Source organism: Myripristis murdjan, chromosome 16, assembly GCF_902150065.1.
Source record: "Myripristis murdjan chromosome 16, fMyrMur1.1, whole genome shotgun sequence".
NCBI classification, from domain to species: Eukaryota; Metazoa; Chordata; class Actinopteri; order Holocentriformes; family Holocentridae; genus Myripristis; species Myripristis murdjan.
Window position 1 is genome coordinate 12,422,450 of NC_043995.1, and position 19,453 is coordinate 12,441,902.

The following is a 19,453-nucleotide window of genomic DNA, read 5'->3' on the forward strand; positions in this document are numbered from 1 at the left end:
AATCAATGGCCTAGGCAACTCATAAAGACTAAACAAATTAATAACGATTAATAGGCTAATTAATAACAAGAAAAAAGCTATAGCCGCACATCTCCGTGGAAAATCTTACAGGTACTGTCCGTGGTGCTGACTCCGCATTTCATTCTCTATTGTAGAAATTAAAGCTCCATAAAATTCACGGAGGATCTGGTTTAGCTCTTCTTTCTTTACAGGTGAGAAATCAGCTGTTTGTCCGGTGTTTTTCAGGTAGTCTTGTAGACATTTGATGGCCCAAGATGTTGACCGGGCCGTACCGGCTTCATTTCCTGACCTCTCCAGCTGATCCAGCTCTTCACTCGTCACTCTCGTGTATCTCTCCTTTTTCTCTTCTGTCTTGTCTTCCCCGTTCAGCCGTTTATCCAAACTTAGGTCGCCAAATAAATCAAAATTGACAACAAAACGGTCCAATATGTAGACTAACAAAGTTGACAGCGGCTTTTGATGCGGGTTTTCAGTGAAACGTTTCTTGTTGCCATGGAAACCACACAGACTCGGGCAATAACATTGCCGGGCGGAGTAATATTTTCAGTGAAGAGGTTTTTTTCATTTGAGCACGGCTAGCCGTGCTCAATTGCTCATTTGAGCACATTCTAAACATCTGATTGACCAATCAGATTGCTCGGTCGGATCTACGTGTTGTATAATGGGCTGTAGAGCACACACAGGTTTGAAATTCCAAAGTGGGTGAACACATTATGATTATCATTCTGTAGCGTAACAAAATACACAGACAGAAAATGCAGAAATCAAAGTAAAGCCTACACTTTGACTTTTGAAAATCCATACTATTCACCTCCGGCTCTATTGGTGTAAATTGTCAGCGAAGCTTTTTGCTATAATCATCATGATTTTGGCAACTTGTCACAGGTCTCATCTCTGCAATGCCAAAATGTCCTCGAGGTTTGCAAGTGACTTTAAGTGTTACTCACAGTTTTATTGTTCAACTGAAGAAGTTTTTTATATGATTCAGTGCAATAATTAAACAAGGAATGAATGAGTAGGATGAAATAGAGATATGAAGAGTGGGGACAGACGGGGAATTCTGAACAGTAATAATTTCCTTTTTTTTTTAACATGTGCCCTCATAAGTTCAATTAACAATGAATCACAATGAATCTTGACAGTTACCACTGTTAACATTGTTAGCTTAAGTTTTGTTTTGAAATATACCAGTTTATAAACTAGCATATTTCAGTACCTGCACAGATATGATAAGGTAGACAAGGGTAATCTCATTTTACTCTTTATGCTGAACTCCACTACCTCCATGCTAACGAACAGAATGACTGGTGTTTGTTCCACATTGCCAGATTTGGTCTGAATGCAGCCTGGGAGGTTAGGCTGGCCATAGACCTTGTCATTGTAGATATACAGGTAGATTAGAGTGGTGTCTCTTTACGTCAGTGCTTTCAGCCTGCTATCTTCTGTTCTCTGCTCTGTGACTGACAGGCTGATAAGCTATGCAAACCTGCACACACTGATAACTGGCTGGGATACTGACTGACCAAAAATGTCAGGAACTGTTGAGCACTAAGGACTACTGCAGAGTTAATCATTTATTGCCTTAAATTACCATTGTGTTTAGGCTTAAGTTTTGGTCGGTCATATAATTAAGTAACTGAACACATTTATTGCTATTGGAGATATTTACTTTTGGAAGAGAAACATGTAGCCGAACTTATGCTATGTCTTTGTGCTGTACTGAGGAGATGGAGTATTTAAAAGCAGTGTGTTTGTGTTAAAGGCCAATCTTTTACTCCTGCTTTTTACTCTCTTACTCTCTCCCTCTTTTCTTACCATTTGGCATCGTGGCTGTTTGGTCTATGGATATCATATCTACACTTTGCCAGGGAGTGATGTAGAGTAAGAGATACCTGTGATGTGTTTTATTCTGCTGCAACACTCCTCTCCTTCACACTCACACATCTCCTGTGATGAGTGCGATGTCATCTCAACTGGATAAACTCCTCTCCTCTCCTTATGTTCAGAATTGGAGACACCAGCTGTCTTCAGACAGTCAATTGCAATAATGAGTGTTGCATATCAGGAAAGTTATTATTATATAATATAGTCTTTTGTCGACTGTGATGGAGAACACAATAAATCTGTTGCTGTCCACCACTGAAATGTTGAATTTATAGTTTGCTACACTTGGACGCATTGCATTTAACTTTGGGGAATGCCCCTGTATTTGAATGAGAAATGACTCCATATTTCTGTGTCCTTATGTTGTCCTCGTGACTTTTTCGAATTTAAATATTAACAAATATCTTTTGTCTTACCTGTCTTCCTCTCTCTTTCTCTCTGTCTCTCTCCATTTCTTCTGTTTCCACTTCTTTTTTTCCCCACTTTGTCCTCTTTGACTCTTCCTCCAGGCTCTGTTGCATGTCTGTTTTGCAGTAAGCGAGTCCCTACCCCTCCGCCAAGATCCGGCTGTTAGATGTGACCACGAGGCTGATCAGGAGAAGCCACCATGTCTTAAACACCGACGGGCCCTCCGGAGCCCTGCCCCCCCACCCTGGACCTCCCTCCCCTTCCCCTGTCCACCACCTCACCCCTTCCCCCAGCCCCATCCCACTTCCAGACCTCCCCACCAATGTGAGGGACAGGCTCCCCAGCCCTGGCTCCCCGCTGGCTCCCCCCTCCCCTGCCTCCGGAGACATGAGCCTGCAGAAGCACCAACGGTTGGGTGGTGGTAGTGGTGGTGGGGTGATGGGTTCTGACCGTGACCTGCAGTCCACTGCTTCCTCCATCTCTTTGCCATCGGTCAAGAAGGGCCCCAAGAAGAGGCGCCTCTCCCTGGCCTCTCTTTTCCGACGGCGAGGTCGGGAGTCCAAATCCGGGCGACATCGTTCCCGAGAGCTTCAGCATTCCGGGGCGGGAGGACTGGGAGGCGTTGATGGCATCGCCAGCATCGAGAGCATCCACTCTGAGATGTGTAATGATAAGAACTCTGCCTTCTTCTCTGTGGCTGGTGCTGCCTCTGCTGCTGCTGCCTCCACCTCATCTGCCTCAGGGCCTTCCTCCTCTACCTCCTCCTCCACCTCCAAGGTGGGCAGTGGAGGTGGGGCGGGGGCAGAGCTGCTGGAGTGCCCGCTGTGCCTTCTGCGTCACTCCAGGGAGAGCTTCCCTGACATCATGACCTGCCACCACCGTTCCTGCGCCGATTGTCTACGCCAGTACCTGCGCATTGAGATCTCAGAGTCACGTGTCAACATCAGCTGCCCTGAATGCTCAGAGCGCTTCAATCCGCATGACATCCGCATGATCCTTGGTGATCGAGCTCTAATGGAGAAGTATGAGGAGTTCATGTTGAGGAGGTGGCTGGTGGCCGATCCTGACTGCCGCTGGTGTCCTGCACCGGACTGTGGGTGAGAAATGAATTTAATTACATAGATGCATTAATGTACACACAATGGAATAGCAGAGGAAACACAGGTGTTATTAATGACTTAACTTAAGGTTTTGTTTCATTTAGGTCTGAACAGAGCCAGGGCCCGGGTATTTTTTATTTTATTTATTTTATTTTATTTAAAGTCAGAATGATGAAAGCTGGCCCCTCCTCCCTGGCTAAGTTAACTACTAGCAGTGAGTTTTTGTTTCCTAGGATGGAATGAAATGACCACCCAAAAATGTAAAACATTCTGTTGGCGCTTGTTGTCAGCTATGTTTTTTTTTTGGTTTTTTTTGGTGGTAGCCTAGTCAGGCTTTATTTAAGTTTCACTGTTCCGTATATCTGTAATATATAGACTCATAAAACATAGAATATACTATATTACTACTATATACTACTATATTTTCAATTAGAATGTTTTTGTAAACCTTTATGGTCTCTACCCCCTAATGGGCGATTGGCTTGTGGAAAATGGTCTGAAATTGTGTAAAAACGCTAATGCAGTGTAGGGTGGGTGGAAGGGCAAAACAGCGGTTTCGGATTTACCCAGCTACCCAGCTTGTGGACATGGCCTCAAATAATGTCAGTAGCAACTAGGGTTGCAAAATTTTGGGAATTTTCAAAGTTGGAAACTTTCCATGGGAATTAATGGGAATATATGGGAATTTACAGGAATAATCTGGAAATTTGCAAAATTGCATGTTAGCCTATAAGCGGGAACTTAATGTAGTTGAAGAAAAACCATCTTGCAGCATAGTCCTGGTTAAAACAACCAGATTTAATGCAAATTCAGTTGAATTTCTGCCCTGCACTGTGCGTTCCTCAAACCCAAAGTTTCTGGAAATTTACCAGAAATTTTCTGCCCCTTTGCAGCCCTAGTAGCAACATCTGTGCTTACCTGCCGTTTCATGTCAAAATGACTGCTACAAAAAACCCTGTCTATCTAAATCTACACTCCTAGTGTGTAGGGTTTTTTTTGTAGACCATCGCTGTGTGGTGAATGGAAGTACCTCAGTGATTATAATTGTATGTACAGACCATAGAAGGAACATTACTGTGATTTACTGTACTGCTAGCTGTTATGCTAGTGATACAACAGAAATAGGCTGGACATATACCAATTGTGTAGTCAATGCCTGGATGCTGACAAACAATGTTGCTGAAAAGTTTAGGTTTGCTTAGCTTTTATTTGTTGACTAAGAGGAGATGAAGGCAGCTTTGGTCACTGTTGACAGATGTGTCGCAATGGACACTAAGAGGTCTTCCCAGCTGCGTGCAGTGAGAACACATAGTTAGACGATAATGCTTGTCATAAGAAAGCCCTGTAACTCGTGCAAGTGGTGTTTTTTCTTATTTTCTTCTTTTTAATTAAAATTGATATGGTCTGTTATGTGTTGAGGAAATGTTATGTTACTGTGGTCCACTTAGATATTCAAAACCATTTATATAATCCTAAAAATACACAGTTGTCAATCAGAATTTAAACTTTTTTTTTGGAGATTTGAGGTTTTCAACTGACAGCTGTGATGGGATGCATGAAATATGGTATATTCTCCAATATCCACCACCTCTGCTTCTAGCTACTTTTGTAGTGATGGACTGTGGCTTTTCTATGAGTCTGAATCTAACCCCAGTCTCAAATTTTGACAACCACAATATTTTTGGTCTTTTGAAATCTAAATCTGATGTGAATTTAAGTGTTTGTGGGTCCAGTTGGACCTTGGTTGGTTAGGGCATAAATGCCAAACTCTACTCTCTGTTGCCCTGTGACCACAGATAGGGGAACAAAAGGCATGGAGGCTGTCTGGCGTGGAGCCTAAATGCCGCTGACACCAGTATTAAGGGCCCATTGTGCTTTCAGAAACACAAAGAAAGGAGGCAATAGTAGCTACCATGGACTGGTCAATGGGGGGGGTGGCAGGCAGGGTGGAGTAAGAAAAGGATATCATTTTCCCCCCAAACTAGTTTTTTGGACAACTCCTTCTGTTTTTTATTCATCTTTAATCTTGCTTTCTTTTTTGTGTTGTTTTAATCCCATGTTTTAAAAGTTTGACATGCTGAGAGGAGAGACATGTTGTGGTGGAGAGAATTAGGTGGAAATGCAAGGAGCTGAGAAGGATGAGAAATGGATGGGGTCATGCTGACATGTAATAAACAAATTGGGACTGTAGGGGTTGTGTAGCGATAAAGAAGAAAGAGCTGAGTGAGAGGGAAAAAGGCAAACAGACACTTGGTGAGGGTGGCACAGAGGCTAGCACGGATATACCAGTGACGACAGCGTAGGATGCTGTTTGGTGCCTCACAGCAGCAGCACACAGCTCCACCAGTGACAATGAAATACTGTTTACTTTGTCCCACATCCAGGACATCACAGTTAAATGCACCTTGGCCAACCGAGCTAGCAGCCATGAGTTTGAAATACTTTAGAGGACATAATTCTTCACTTTTGAGATACTTCTGGTTTCTGAATGGCTATTATTTATTTAATTATTTATTATAATAAATGTCTCTCAAAGTGTAAAAAAGTGTGGCTTGGAATAGAGCATGTGTTCTGAAAACCTTTCCTGAGTAAATTATGGTTACAAGCCATTTTAAGGCATTGTGCTGTTCAGAAATCAGCGAGAAATCTGCCTTTCAGCTAAGGGATCCTGCAATTATAGATTTTGTTGAAGCAATTAGGCTACAGTCCGAGGGAAAAATCACGGTTATTTCACATCACTATAAATGAACAAAATCACATAAGCAATGACTTGAATTGATTTTTTAAAAAATATATTATTATCATTATTATTATTATTGTTGTTGTTGTTGTTAGTAATCTTGTATAAAATTAAGATGAATTTTATTTATCTGCTAGGGGGAAAACATCATTAATACGGGTAATACACTGAAGTGTTATTGTCATTAACTGTCATCAATGCTTACTTTTTTAATGTTATTTTTTAGTAATCTGTTTTAAACAATTTAATGTGGCCTGAGAAAATCCTGTCTTTCTTTTGTTATTTGCAGTTTTATTAAAAATTAAGGTGCAGATGTTATTTATCACTGAAATGCAATTAAGTAGACCCCATGGCATAGATGGGAAGAAGCAACAAGATGTAAATGATCGCATTGAAACCTTTGAGGGAATTACATGCTGTTTTGGTGAGCGTTCATTTATAAACAGTGCAATGCTTCTTTTCCTGCTTTACTGGTGTTGGTTTATTTTGCACTGAAATTCCAACTCTTAACTCACTGCTACACTTTGATTGTAAGTGTCACTTTTATATTTAATTCTCTACCAGCTCAGTGTTTCATTAAATAAATAAGTTGCCACTAAAGTAATTGCTTTTTCAATTCAGTTATTACTTAGTGTATTACCTTGGTGTGTGAAGCTGGATTGTGATCTCGAAGATGTTGCACTAAATTTTAGGTATTGGACCATTTAGCCACCAAGTTTTGCAGATAGGATCTCCATCGTCTTGAACAACTCCCTGGTCATTCTTTGTGTATCCGAAATGCTCTGACATGGACGACTTAAGGTGTTTTTTTTTTAATGGATACAGACCATCAATGCTTGGTCTCACTGCCATTATTTAGCTAATGTAGCGTAGCCCCCTCAAACACAAATGTCACTCTTGTGGCAGTATGTCATTTTATTTTAAGCTGTTGCACCGCTGGCGTAACTTTATTGTCTGTTTTTTTTAAATTTTCCTCAGTGTGCAGTTGTTGTTCATAGAAAAATAATGTACGACAGTGTCTCTTTTTGGATAGTGACAGAAGAAACACTCAGTATAGCTGAGTCTTTATGTTACAAAACTGTGATGTTTTAAAGGTAGTTAATAGTGAAAACGGTCAATTGCTGCATCCCATTCATAACAACTTAATTTTGTAAAGAACTTGAAGCAGAAGTAGAGTGTATGTGTGCTGGAATCTGGGGCTTGATGCGCAGAGCATATCCATTTAAGATACACTTTTGTCAGCTTGATCCGTGCAGAAGCGAGCCTCTCCACAGCTAGTGCTGCAAGTGGAATCTATGCCTTTCCATAAGGAATGATGGTATTTTTGTAGTAAACACTTGGCAGTCTAAATGGACATCAGATCTGTACCGAATTCCAGGTACTGGCATTGGTTCAAATGTGAACGGTAGCAAATCCTACTGATCATTGAGTACTGAAATATTTAGACCGGAAGAGAATGACAGCTTTCATTGTTGTGTTTAATAAGTTACTCTCTGTTTGCTATTGTTTTGATGAATTTAATGCTACACACTTAAACAGCGTTGGTTACCACTATAGTGCCTTTAGGAGCCTCAAGAACACATTGGCCACTAGCCTAGAATAGAAAGATGCATGATGTGTCATTAAGCCCTTCCTTTCACTGCAGATGTCCAGAATAGAGGCCGTTTTCTGGGTGTTGGCTAGTTTTTGGCTCAACTTCCCTGTTTTGATGGTCTTCCTGGAAGCTAAATTGAATCTCAAGGAACTTCTGCACTAGTGAGAGACCTTGATTTGAACAGTTTGGGCTTTTTAGAATAAACCAAATGTGGCCTGTCTAGTTGTGTTTGATATGTTAAATCAACATGTTAAAATCTACTGCTGAAGGAAAGGAGTAAAGGGCAAAGTATCAAAGTCATCTGAGACAGAAAATTATAATCAAGAATATTAAGGAAATGCTGAATGCAACTCCAGCCTCCAGGACCAGATGGTGCAGAAAGAGTGTGATTGACCTTTGCATGTGTTGTACTTATCTGCAGCAGGAAAGGGTCTCCAGTTAAAGATCCAGCAGCTGTTTGGGCTTTTATTCTGAGCCATGTTGAAATATCCCGTCTAAACCCTCTCAGGTTTGCGCATTCACAAATAATCCTGATAGCCTTTTGAGCATCCATTGTATTATGTGTGTATGTCTGTTTTTAATTGTTTTTCAGCGAGGAGTGTCCGTTTGTCCATTTGTGTTGGGTTTGGTGGACAGAAAGTACAGAGGGGTGGACTTTTTGGAAGTTATAGAGACGTTATCATCTGCTTATACAACGGCTAAAGGTTTTTTCCTGTTGTGTTAATGTTGGTGCCTTCTGATTCTGGTCCTGTCAAGCAGATCCTACTTGTAGAGCGACAGATCAGTATGGCCACAGCCTTATTTTTCATTTTAGATTTATTTAGATTTTATTTATTTATTTCTTAGCTGTTAGTTATTTATTTTTTTTTTTTTTCTGTTGACCTTCAAGTTTGGAGTAAGTATCTGTGTGGCAGATGCCTGTTACAGGGATTCGACTGATAACATGTTGTCCCTCAGTATTTTGAATTGCTACTTGACAGGATGTAACTTAAAACAGATTAAACTGGTTGTCTTTGTGTCAGCTCTGTAGAACTCTCTCTTAACTACCTGTCTCCTATCTAAACTGTCCCATCTGTCTGTCTCTTTCCCTGTCGATTGCTAAGTGTTTTCCTGCCCTCACTGCCTGTCTTTCTCCCACCACTCTGTCTTGTGGCCTGTCTACTTTCCTGTCTGTCTTCGTCTGACTCTTTCTCTGTGCGCATGTGTTCACTCCTATCTGTCTGTCAGGAGTGGTATCTTACTGGCCATGCTTTGCTGTGTATAGCTGTCTAATCCCCTTCCTAAGTGATGTCTGGCTGGCTCGCTGACACTCACTTTCCCACAGCGGCGTGTCTTTGGAGACCCTGCAGGGGTCAAGTGGCGACTCAGACTCACTGGCAAATCAAATCAGCTGCTCATTTATATGGTGGTTGAGTGGATGTCTGTCTAAATGCCTTAACTGTTGGCTAATCATAACACACACACACACACACACACACACACACTCACACTCACACTATGCAGGCAACAGTCAAAAAACATGGAGCGTTAGCACATCCACTCACCACGTCTGGCTGCTCTCTCAACCAAATCTATTTACCTCTATGTTTTATCTTTTGTCAAGAAGGGACAGTCCTAGTGGTCATCAAGAGGTGCACTGAATGACTAGTTAGTCAGTGAGCAGTAAAATGCTTCACTCCTCTATACATGGACATATCAAAGTCTTCTAATTCTAGTCCTGCTACGATTCGTTGTTTTCACAAGCTAAAAGCCTTTTGATAGCTTTAGGACTACAGTAGGGGTAATCTCCACCAATCATAAGTGACCATCAGCCCACATGGGTGGGATTTTTATTGTGTGGGCTATGCAAACTCACACAACACAAAGTTTTGACTAGGCGTCATCCTCATCAGACTGATGATGAAGATAAAAAGGTAAATGAGTAAGCATCTCCCTCGTTCTCTTATGTTCTCTGTGCTGGGATTTCGCCCCATGCTGTTGGAAGTTGTATGGGCTGTATTTATTGTAATAGTGTGTACGTGTCAGGTGCTTCTTTTTTCCTTCAAGTCAACACATTATCTAAAATGTAGCAAAATTCAATTTTCCAAATACTTCATTTATTAGACAAACAAACAAACAAAAAACATGCTACATGAAATATAACCTAGCAGGCAGCTCTCCTTCATTCTGCCTGCTGGAGAAAAGTAGCCTTCTCCAGCTGATGGCCTCTGCTGTGATGTAGCCGATGACAGACAGACACTTGTCCTGTCTCATCCTGCTTGCTGCACTGGGACAACTGCAGCTAATATGCATTTCTGTTACAGATTGCTGCCGGGAAAAGCTGAGATAACTTTATACAGATGTATACAGTGATGTAATGATGTGGTTCTCTAGCCTATGGAAAAACAAACCGGTCGGTTCAACTTGAACCAACTGTGAACCGGCACTAGCACGAGCCCTGAATTAGGACTAAGTCTGCGTTGCTGAAAAGAGGGTAACATTCACACACTACATGTTCCTGCCTGGACATATGCCTGCTTAGAATCATCATAATTCTTGCCCAGGGTGTCTCAATAAGCTTTTTAATATAACATTTGAGCTTTCATTCTACTTTCCTGTGTCTTTCTTGAGATAGCAATAAAGTCCCCTATTTGTAAACAACGGTAGCCATGAACAGTCTGTCACTTGGATGTGTTTTGTTTTGCTTTGAAGGATATCCTGTTTGGTAGGCTTGGCCAAAATAGTCGTGGAATATTTTTTTAGGCTAAAAAATATGAGGACATTTTGCTTTTAGAAAAATGCATACTCATGAGTCATTTCCCCCTAAATCACCTGTCCTGTCTTACCTGGAGAGGTGGCTCCGCTACCTGTGCCTCTTTTTTTTTTTTTTTACACAGTCTGCTCTGGTGTCTTCAATATCTGACTTAGTTTGAGTCTTAACACTGGAGTGCTGATTTTAGTGTAGCCAGTGTGCCATTTGGATTTGAACACATTTGGACACAAGAACTTGTTTGAGGGTGTTGTTGTTAGTTGTTGACTCAGCATGTGTGTCAGAAAGGCCAGAGTCAGGGATGGCAGCTGTGTATTTCTAGTGCCGACAGACCAGATTTTATTTTTGCACCTCTCAGTGGACCAGCGGAAACCACAGTGCACTTCCTGTGTTTTTCCACTTCTCTGTTGCTTCGTTCTGTACCCTCCTTCCCTCATCCCTTCTTTCTGCAGCACAGGGGCCTACTTGCTGATGTAAATGCCGATTATGACTCAGTTTGTCATGTGTATTGGTTCAGAGGGGCTTGAGGAATGCACAAAACAGACATTTGGGCCAGTTACTGCCTCCTGTAAACAATAGCTCCAGCTTGCTCGACCCACACAGACAGCTGGAACTTGGTTCTGGGCTTGGGACCATCAGTCCTTCCAGCCAAGTAGTATTCAGGGCCTGTGCAAAAGAGACTTAAAGATAATAATAATTATTATTAATTAATTATTTTCAGCATTTGTTGAGTTTAAATTTATCCTGTCACCTTATGTATGAATAGAAAGCTTTTGCCAAAACCACCACTCAGCAGCAGGGGTGATCTTAGGGGTGATCATTACGTATTAAAATAATCCATTATTGGGGGTGCCCTGGTGTAGACCACATACCATGTAATACTAAGGCTCAGCTGGGTTTGAATCTGGCCCAGACCCTCTACTGCATCTTACCAGCAAACTGTTGCTATGTAAATCTGAATTGTCCCTATTCAAATAAACTAATATGTAAATAAATAATGGAAGAAACAATTCTTTGAGGACACCAAAACTTCCATTACAGCTGAATATCTGGTACTTGTCTGGGATTTCATTAAAAGTGAAGTAGTTTTCCACAACAAAGGGTTGCATAGTAACTTGACTTGGCGTTTTTTATTGGGGTTCGCGAGAATGCATTTACCTTTGATCTTACTTTTGTAGGGGATTTTGTTAGTAAAGGGATTTCTTGTGGTGACTGGCTGTACAAAAAGGCTTCTGATTTGTTCATTTTGTGTGTGTTTGTGTGTGTGAGTGCTGTTAGCCGCTTAGGTGGCATTTCTCACAGCAGTTGCTGTGGTTCACTTCATAATAAACGTCCATCCCAGAGCGCAAAACAAATGGTTCTTCTGAATCTCCTAAGGCTCCTCAGTGTTTAGTGCTGGTGGTTTACCAAGCATGATTTAAATAAGACTGACATATCTCTGTGTTTCCCCCTGTCTGTTTCCTAGACACAATCCTCAGCAGAGGAATATGATCCATGATGGAGAAAGTCTCCCAGGCCCTTCTTGGCTCTGTGATAGAAACCTAATCCATGGGTCAGTCATGGAGGGACTGGGAGACCTCTGCTCTACTCATGCACCAGTCACTCAGAACAACTATATCACACACAGAAAAAACACTGCTCTTTTCTGTCAGTAGAGATCTAACTTTTTGTTAACACGGTTTTGCCCAAGTGAGAAAAGGGTACAACTGTGCCCTTTCTCAGAGTGCACAGGTTCTCTTCAAAGCCATTTGAGTCCAGAGCAGTTCAGTGGTGAGTCAGGAACCAGAAAGTTTCAGTAACATTGAACAATAGACAAATTTTTATGTCACTTGATTAATCTGCAGCATTATTTTACCAGATCAAGCAGTGCTTCTTAGTTTTTCATTAAATGTACCCATAAATCCTAGATATGTTTAATCACACACAGGGTGTTTGTGAATCTGTAAATAAAATCTCAATGTCTTACATTGTATTATGCAATTTTGGAGCTGACATGATCTGGAATACTGTTTGATGTGTGAAATTCTGTTTTAGAAGTCTTAAAAATATTGTGATATCTTTCATGCAGGCAACTGATATTTTGTGTCTCTCTCTTTGAGTGAGGAAAGCAGTCTTATGTTTTTGTTATATCTGGCATTTAAAAGATTTCAAAACGTTTTATACCAAATCTTAAGATAATGCATTTCCAGGCATCCCGATAACACTGAGAATATTGTCACCTACTCGATATTTTGGTCAATTATCTGATGAATGAAAATATGAATTGTCTCTTTAGAATAGCCACTGTAGTATATTGAGTGATTTCATCCATCTGTTATATTTTTCATTTAGTTTAAATGGACATCAAATAAAGTGTAGCCAGAATCATCTCTCCACCTCAGCTAGTCTGTTTTGGCTGGCGGGCTGGCTCATTAAATCCTCTGCTGTTTCTTTGTAACAGCTACATATACACGCACGCACGCACACACACACACACACACACACACACACACACACAAACACACACACACACACACACTCACAGACACATCGCACCATTACTCATGTCAAGAGAAGTCAGCATCACACAGATGGATCACAATGCCGATGGACAGAGGGAGATAAAGTGGTTGTCTAGCTTGCCATTTTGGAAGCTTCCTAATATAAATTGTGAGGGATAATGGATTAAGCCTGTGTCTCAGACCTGAGACAAACGCTAGCTGCATCAGTTGAGGTGGTAAAAAATGACCACATGGTGCTCTACTGAATCTCAACTGTTCAGCTGTCTCATTTTGACATTGGTACCTCTATTTCATATGCATCACTTTGTTGTCAGATTTGGATCATTTGTTTTGGAAACAAAGACTGTTTACTTTATGTAGTTTAAAAATGTGTTAAACAGAATTCATTGAAGAGAAGCCTCTCTGTTGTACTGTTTCGTCTGTCCTATATTACTTTTGCTGCCAATATTTGAACACTTTTGGAATTTGCATTTTTCTGTGACTTTTAACGGTCAAATTAACAAAACAGTAAAAGTTTTTTTTGTTTAAAAAACGCTTGTGTAAAGATACATGTCAGAGAAGCTTAACATATTTTGTAGCTGCATTTGCTGTGAGGTTTCTTTTTAATGGATATCAGTATTGAATATTACTATGATTTGTGTGCATGAACAAGTCCAGGAAAAGCCAAAACTCAATCTGTCATGTCACTGGATGACACTTAGAAACTTTTTTCTTTAATCTTTTTGTGTTTTCTTATCCCTCACACAGGTACGCAGTGATCGCCTTTGGGTGTGCCAGCTGTCCTAAGATCACATGTGGCCGGGAGGGCTGCGGCACAGAGTTCTGCTATCACTGTAAGCAGCTGTGGCATCCAAACCAGACCTGTGATGCAGCACGACAGCAGAGAGCCCAGAGCCTCCGGCTTAGGACTGTCCGCTCCTCCTCTCTCAGCTACAGCCAGGAAAGCGGAGCTGCAGGTCAGCTGTCTGAACATACACACACACTTACACGCCGCCTTGTTTGCGTTTTTTTCTTGTGCTCTGTGGTATCAAGGCTGATTGCATATCATTTGAATCGCGTGTGCAGTAAACTACACAGATCTAAAACCAAACCGCTCAGACCACAACACATTTGTATCAATTGTGACAGTTAGCAGCTAAGGTGCCAAAACTCCGTTTTATAAATCTTAGGCATTTTATTTGTTCAGGAAAAAATATTTTTAGAAAATATTTAATCCACACCATGAAGTCTGATGTGAAGTGGAGTGATCCGACTGACTGAGCTGGGTTTACTACATGACAGTGCTAAGGAAAAACTCCTACCGTATCATCTGAAATGAAATTGTATTCCCCTGTCCTTCCTGCTCCCAGCTGACGACATCAAGCCATGTCCACGCTGTGCCGCTTATATCATCAAGATGAATGATGGCAGCTGTAACCACATGACCTGCGCTGTCTGCGGCTGTGAGTTCTGCTGGCTCTGCATGAAAGAAATCTCAGACCTGCACTACCTGAGGTCAGTAGTTCAATACCAGCATATAATCAGTTAATCTCAGATTACATTTTTATTAATCAGATAATTGAATGAAGATTTGGAAAAAGAACTTAAAAGGAATGACTTTATTTTTTAAGATTATTTTTCAGGCATTCCTGCTTTATTAAAGAGTCATAGGAAACACAGGGTAGAAAGAGTGGATGACAGCAAAGGGTCTGGGCTTGATTCGAACCCAGACCACTGCTTAGCCTTAGTCTTACATAGTACATGCTCTACATGATAAGCCACCGGGGCACCCCAGTAAAGTGTTTTTTTTTTTTCTCCAAAGCAATGTTAGTGTAAATGCTACATTTCTAAAATATGCAGAAATTCCGAGAAATCCATGAATGTGATCAGTGCCAAGTACAAGTTCTTATGCACCTGTGCAAGGAAGGCATTCAAATTTACACAACCATATAAGGGTTATAACTTTAATATCACTAGCTAAATGAATGTCATTGTAAAGAACGCATGCACTTCACTGAGCCCACATGCTCTGGTTAACTTGTTAACCTGGATAACGCTGCAGTGCACACCCATGGGCAAAAATTAGCCCAAATGTCAGTCCTTAGTTCTAAGCAATTGAGTTTGTTGGAATCAAATTTTAACATTGAAATTGGCCACTTTGTACAAAACATTTACTTTGATAAACAATCAAGACAGAGGCCAAATAGGTATCTCATTGGTAGGTATCTCATATTGTAATCAGAGCACTGGAAAACAGTATACATTGATGCTAAATAGTAAAAGAATGCAGTAAATTGGCAAAACCTTCAGTCATCTGTAATTGCCCTTTTAAAATCTCTGAAATGCTGATTAGCTATTAGCCTGTATGCATACACACCCTGGCTGTACGCATAAAAAATTTCTGGACTTCCACAGATGGATAAAGCTGTCAACACACCATTTTTTCAGTAGGAAGAGGATGTAAAAAGGGAATAGAGAAAACATTTATGTATGTGATGCTAATGGTTCTTCACTCAGTCTGTCAGTTTCAGGATGCAATCCCAATTCCACCCTGTCCTCTAAACCTGTCTTCCGTTAACTTTGGATTTGTTAGCTCGTCAGGTTATTGCATGTGGGTGCCTACCTAAGTTATTATTGGAAATTGAAACCAAAAGGAAAGCAATTGTATTAAGCAATTGTATCTTTGTAAGCCGAATTGAAATTTAAAAGAAATACACACTCATCTTAAAATGATATTACCTGATTTTACTAATAACTGAAATTAAATAAAAATTTTGAATTGTTTTTACCCTAGCTCCCCAGTGTGGAGAGATTAGTTTCTGAGATGATGGCAAATAATTCTTCCAGTAGAAGGGATTTCACCGTAAGTCATATACAAACATAAGAGATGTACTTTCCTAAATATGAGGTCAGCTGAGTGCACAACTGCCATTTTTTTCTTCAATAAGCCTGAAATGCAACACCGAAAAGAAAATAAAAATTAAAAATTTGAACAAAACCAAAATGGGAAGGTTAAAAATGTGATCTGAAACTTATAAACACTGCAAAACTTACTGAAACCACACCAAGTTAGAAAGTAGAATAAATAAATTAAACTTGTGAAACCATGTTAGCCTTGACTCAACAGGGTGGGATCTTTTTTTTTTTTTTTTTTTTTTTAATCTTTGACCAGAGCTTAAAATGATAATGATTATGATAATATTACTACTGCTACTACTACTACTACTACTACTACCACTACTACTACTACTACAACAAATAATAATAACAATAACAATAATAATAATAATAGTTGTAATAGTAGTAATGCTACAAAACACACTTTAACCATTTTTTTTACTCCTCTTTTTCTGTGTGATGGTCAGTGGAGGAGGGGTTGCTGTAGACAACTGCATAGACAGTAAAAATTATTTAAAAATCTCGCATCTTTACAATATACAGTCTGTGTTGGTCAACACTTAGTTTTCTTCTGACTTTCCCTCAGTCCATCAGGCTGTACTTTCTGGGGGAAGAAGCCATGGAGCAGGAAGAAGAAGATCCTGTGGCAACTGGGAACACTGGTGGGCGCCCCTGTTGGCATTGCGCTTATTGCTGGCATAGCCATTCCTGCCATGATTATTGGCATACCAGTGTACGTAGGAAGAAAGGTGAGGCTCACACTCTGTTACATACGTTAGATTGTTACTTGACAAATTCACTCTTAGTAATATTCACCATCTGGTTGAAGCAGAATGATGACTTGCTCATTCACTTGAGTTTATAGTTTGGATCTGTCACTGTAAGACAGAGCACGGTTTAGAATGATAAAAAAAAAACATGCTTATATTCCATGTATGGCTTTTGGTAAAGACATTGAATAACCAGTGTGATGTGATCTAAAACAGATTGCCTCAAATAATTAACTCGCTTGCATTGGAGGTTTGCTTCCGCAAACAACATTTCTGGGAAGCAGATATCTTTTCAGTGTAACCATAGTCAACATTACATAACAGGCTATACTATCACTGTTATCTGTAATGGAAATAAACACACTGAATGGCCACAGTTTACATACAGTTTAGCAATATGTAACTGTTTGTACTGAATCACCAGAGCACACATCCCATTTTATTTTCTGTAGCTCTGAAAGTTATTAGAGTTATTTCCCACATCTCTGTAATTCACCCTCATTATCTGTGTGTCATGGTATGCTTATGTTTTATCAGGTCGCTCATCTATGACCCAGAATGTTTTTAATAAGGCATTGCTGGTGCATCAATGATATTTATGTAGAGAAGAGGAGCCCCTGGGCTCGCTGATCATCTTTTTGACCTCAAGAGCAGTACTTTGCATTTACCTGGAGTTTACTACCTAACAACTGTGAGCGCCCGGTATTTTTTCCTTTTGTCTCAGTGACGTTCTTGTGTTTTGGAAGTTGGTAGAATTCCCCACTACAGCCTGCCAAGACATAACAAGAGCCAACAACTGCTTTTCTTCCCTGACAAAACCAGATGACTCTCAGTAGGGTTTACACGCCTAGTATGAAGTATGCGAGCATGAATCACCTGCATTCCACACTGGCCAGATGAATGTAGCTGCTCAGTCCTCCTGTTAAAGCTGCACCCCAGTGACTCACTTTTTATTTGACAGGAACCGATACAATGCACATAGACAAACCTAAACAGTTATCCATTGCAAGTATTATAGTGTTTTTTAGTGGATGCTAATTTGCAACACCCATCCCCAGAAGGGTTTTTGTAAAAATGAAAGATTGAAATTAAAAAACAGAGAATAGGAGGTAAACTGATTATAGCAAGATACAATAAAACACACATTTAGTGGTAACATAGTTATAGAATCTGAGCAGGAAGAAATTGTTCCTGACATGAAAGTTATCACTTGCTATAGTGCCACTATTTGTCCTTGTACTTGTAATTTTTGTAAGCTGAATAGTGAAGGAGATTTGAAACCTATCCACTCGGGCTAGGTGATGTCTTACTCTATTTTGAAAATTTTGTTGGTAATAGTTTAAGTGGAAGGTTAATTTGATTTGGAAGCTGAGTCTCCCCTTGGTATATGAAACTGTTTTTTGCATTTAACTGGTCATATATGTATAGATATTAGTAGTATTGAAATGTGACTCTTTCCTTTCCCCTTTGATCCTTTCTCTCTGTCAGATCCATAACCGCTATGAAGGCAAAGACATCTCCAACCACAAGAGGAACCTGGTGATCGCTGGTGGAGTGACTCTCTCGGTCATCGTGTCTCCGGTGGTGGCAGCAGTCACTGTCGGTCAGTCTTTTCACCAGCCATTTTCACCTTTTTCATCTGTGTGTCTGTCCCTCTCTCTTTCCGTCTCTTTGCTCTTTTATTTATAATTTGTTTCACTTTATTCCTGTCTCGCTTCTGTTTTCATTCAGTTTTTTTTTTCATTGACACTTGATCCTTGTCTCCTTGGGATGCTCTGATTTATTGGTGCAATAGCACTGTTGATTTGGCTTCTCCCAAGTAGGCCTACATAAACTAGGTATAACACAACACGTGATTAAAAAAAAAAACATACAAAATATACAAATAAAATAGTACACATGGGCACGTAGCAGCAGGTAGGTTGCAGATACGTCAGATTTTATCGGCTGATATTGGCCTTGTTGACTGCCATCACCCTATCAAACACTAAGATGATATTCACACATGGCAGTGGCCAATATTTAGCTGACTGAGGGGTGAGATCCGTGAAGAATATTATCCATTCTGAAATGTTGCCTGTGGTACTGACCATTCTCCCATCAAGTGAGAAAAACATGTTGCGCTACACAGAGAGTAAACGGAGGCACAGTTGCACAAACTTGCTGCTGAAACTGACCTTTAAATCCAAAGATGTAATTCACCACAGTCTCACTGTGCTGCCTTCTTATCCACACTGCTGTCGGCTCCTCATTAACATTAGAGGTTGTATTGAGTTACATTATGATGCATTCAAGCTCTAGTCTGTTAAAATGAGTATCAGGCAAAGATAAATTATTATTTTATCATGATGTGGTCAAATGTAGTCTTACAAAATATCGTTTTTGGTGAGAAACTAGAATTAAATATATATTTGTTTGCTGGAGAATGTTATGGGAGTTGGTAGTTGAACAGCAGACTAAAAATTCTTTTAAAACCGTTATTTTCACAAAAGGAATCTTTGACATGTTAAAGGTTATATTAAAGATTGATTCATAAATTTGTAAGATTGAATTTGTACTCATTCAAAGATAGCGTAATGAAGGCCTAAAAGAATTTCAGTTTAAAAAAGACAGATCAGTTAGAAACGAAAAAAAACATTAGTGGGGGTGCCCTGGTGGCTCACCAGATACACTATATTACCAAAAGTATTCGCTCACCTGCCTTTACTCATACTATGAACTGAAGTGCCATCCCATTCCTAACCCATAGAGTTCAATATGATGTCGGTCCACCTTTTGCAGCTATTACAGCTTCAACTCTTCTGGGAAG

At 40.2% G+C, this 19,453-nt stretch overlaps 1 protein-coding gene across 1 annotated transcript in view; it reads left to right on the forward strand.

The window, feature by feature from the left end:
* LOC115373319 (E3 ubiquitin-protein ligase RNF19A) overlaps nucleotides 1–19,453 on the forward strand; it is a 44,524-nt gene that overhangs the window by 18,380 nt on the left and 6,691 nt on the right. Inside the window, exons 2-6 of the mRNA XM_030071642.1 lie at nucleotides 2,415–3,410; nucleotides 13,745–13,953; nucleotides 14,347–14,491; nucleotides 16,461–16,623; nucleotides 18,133–18,247. Coding sequence (XP_029927502.1) covers nucleotides 2,701–3,410; nucleotides 13,745–13,953; nucleotides 14,347–14,491; nucleotides 16,461–16,623; nucleotides 18,133–18,247 — 1,342 coding nt within the window. The 5' untranslated portion in view covers nucleotides 2,415–2,700. The remainder of the gene's footprint in view (nucleotides 1–2,414; nucleotides 3,411–13,744; nucleotides 13,954–14,346; nucleotides 14,492–16,460; nucleotides 16,624–18,132; nucleotides 18,248–19,453) is intronic.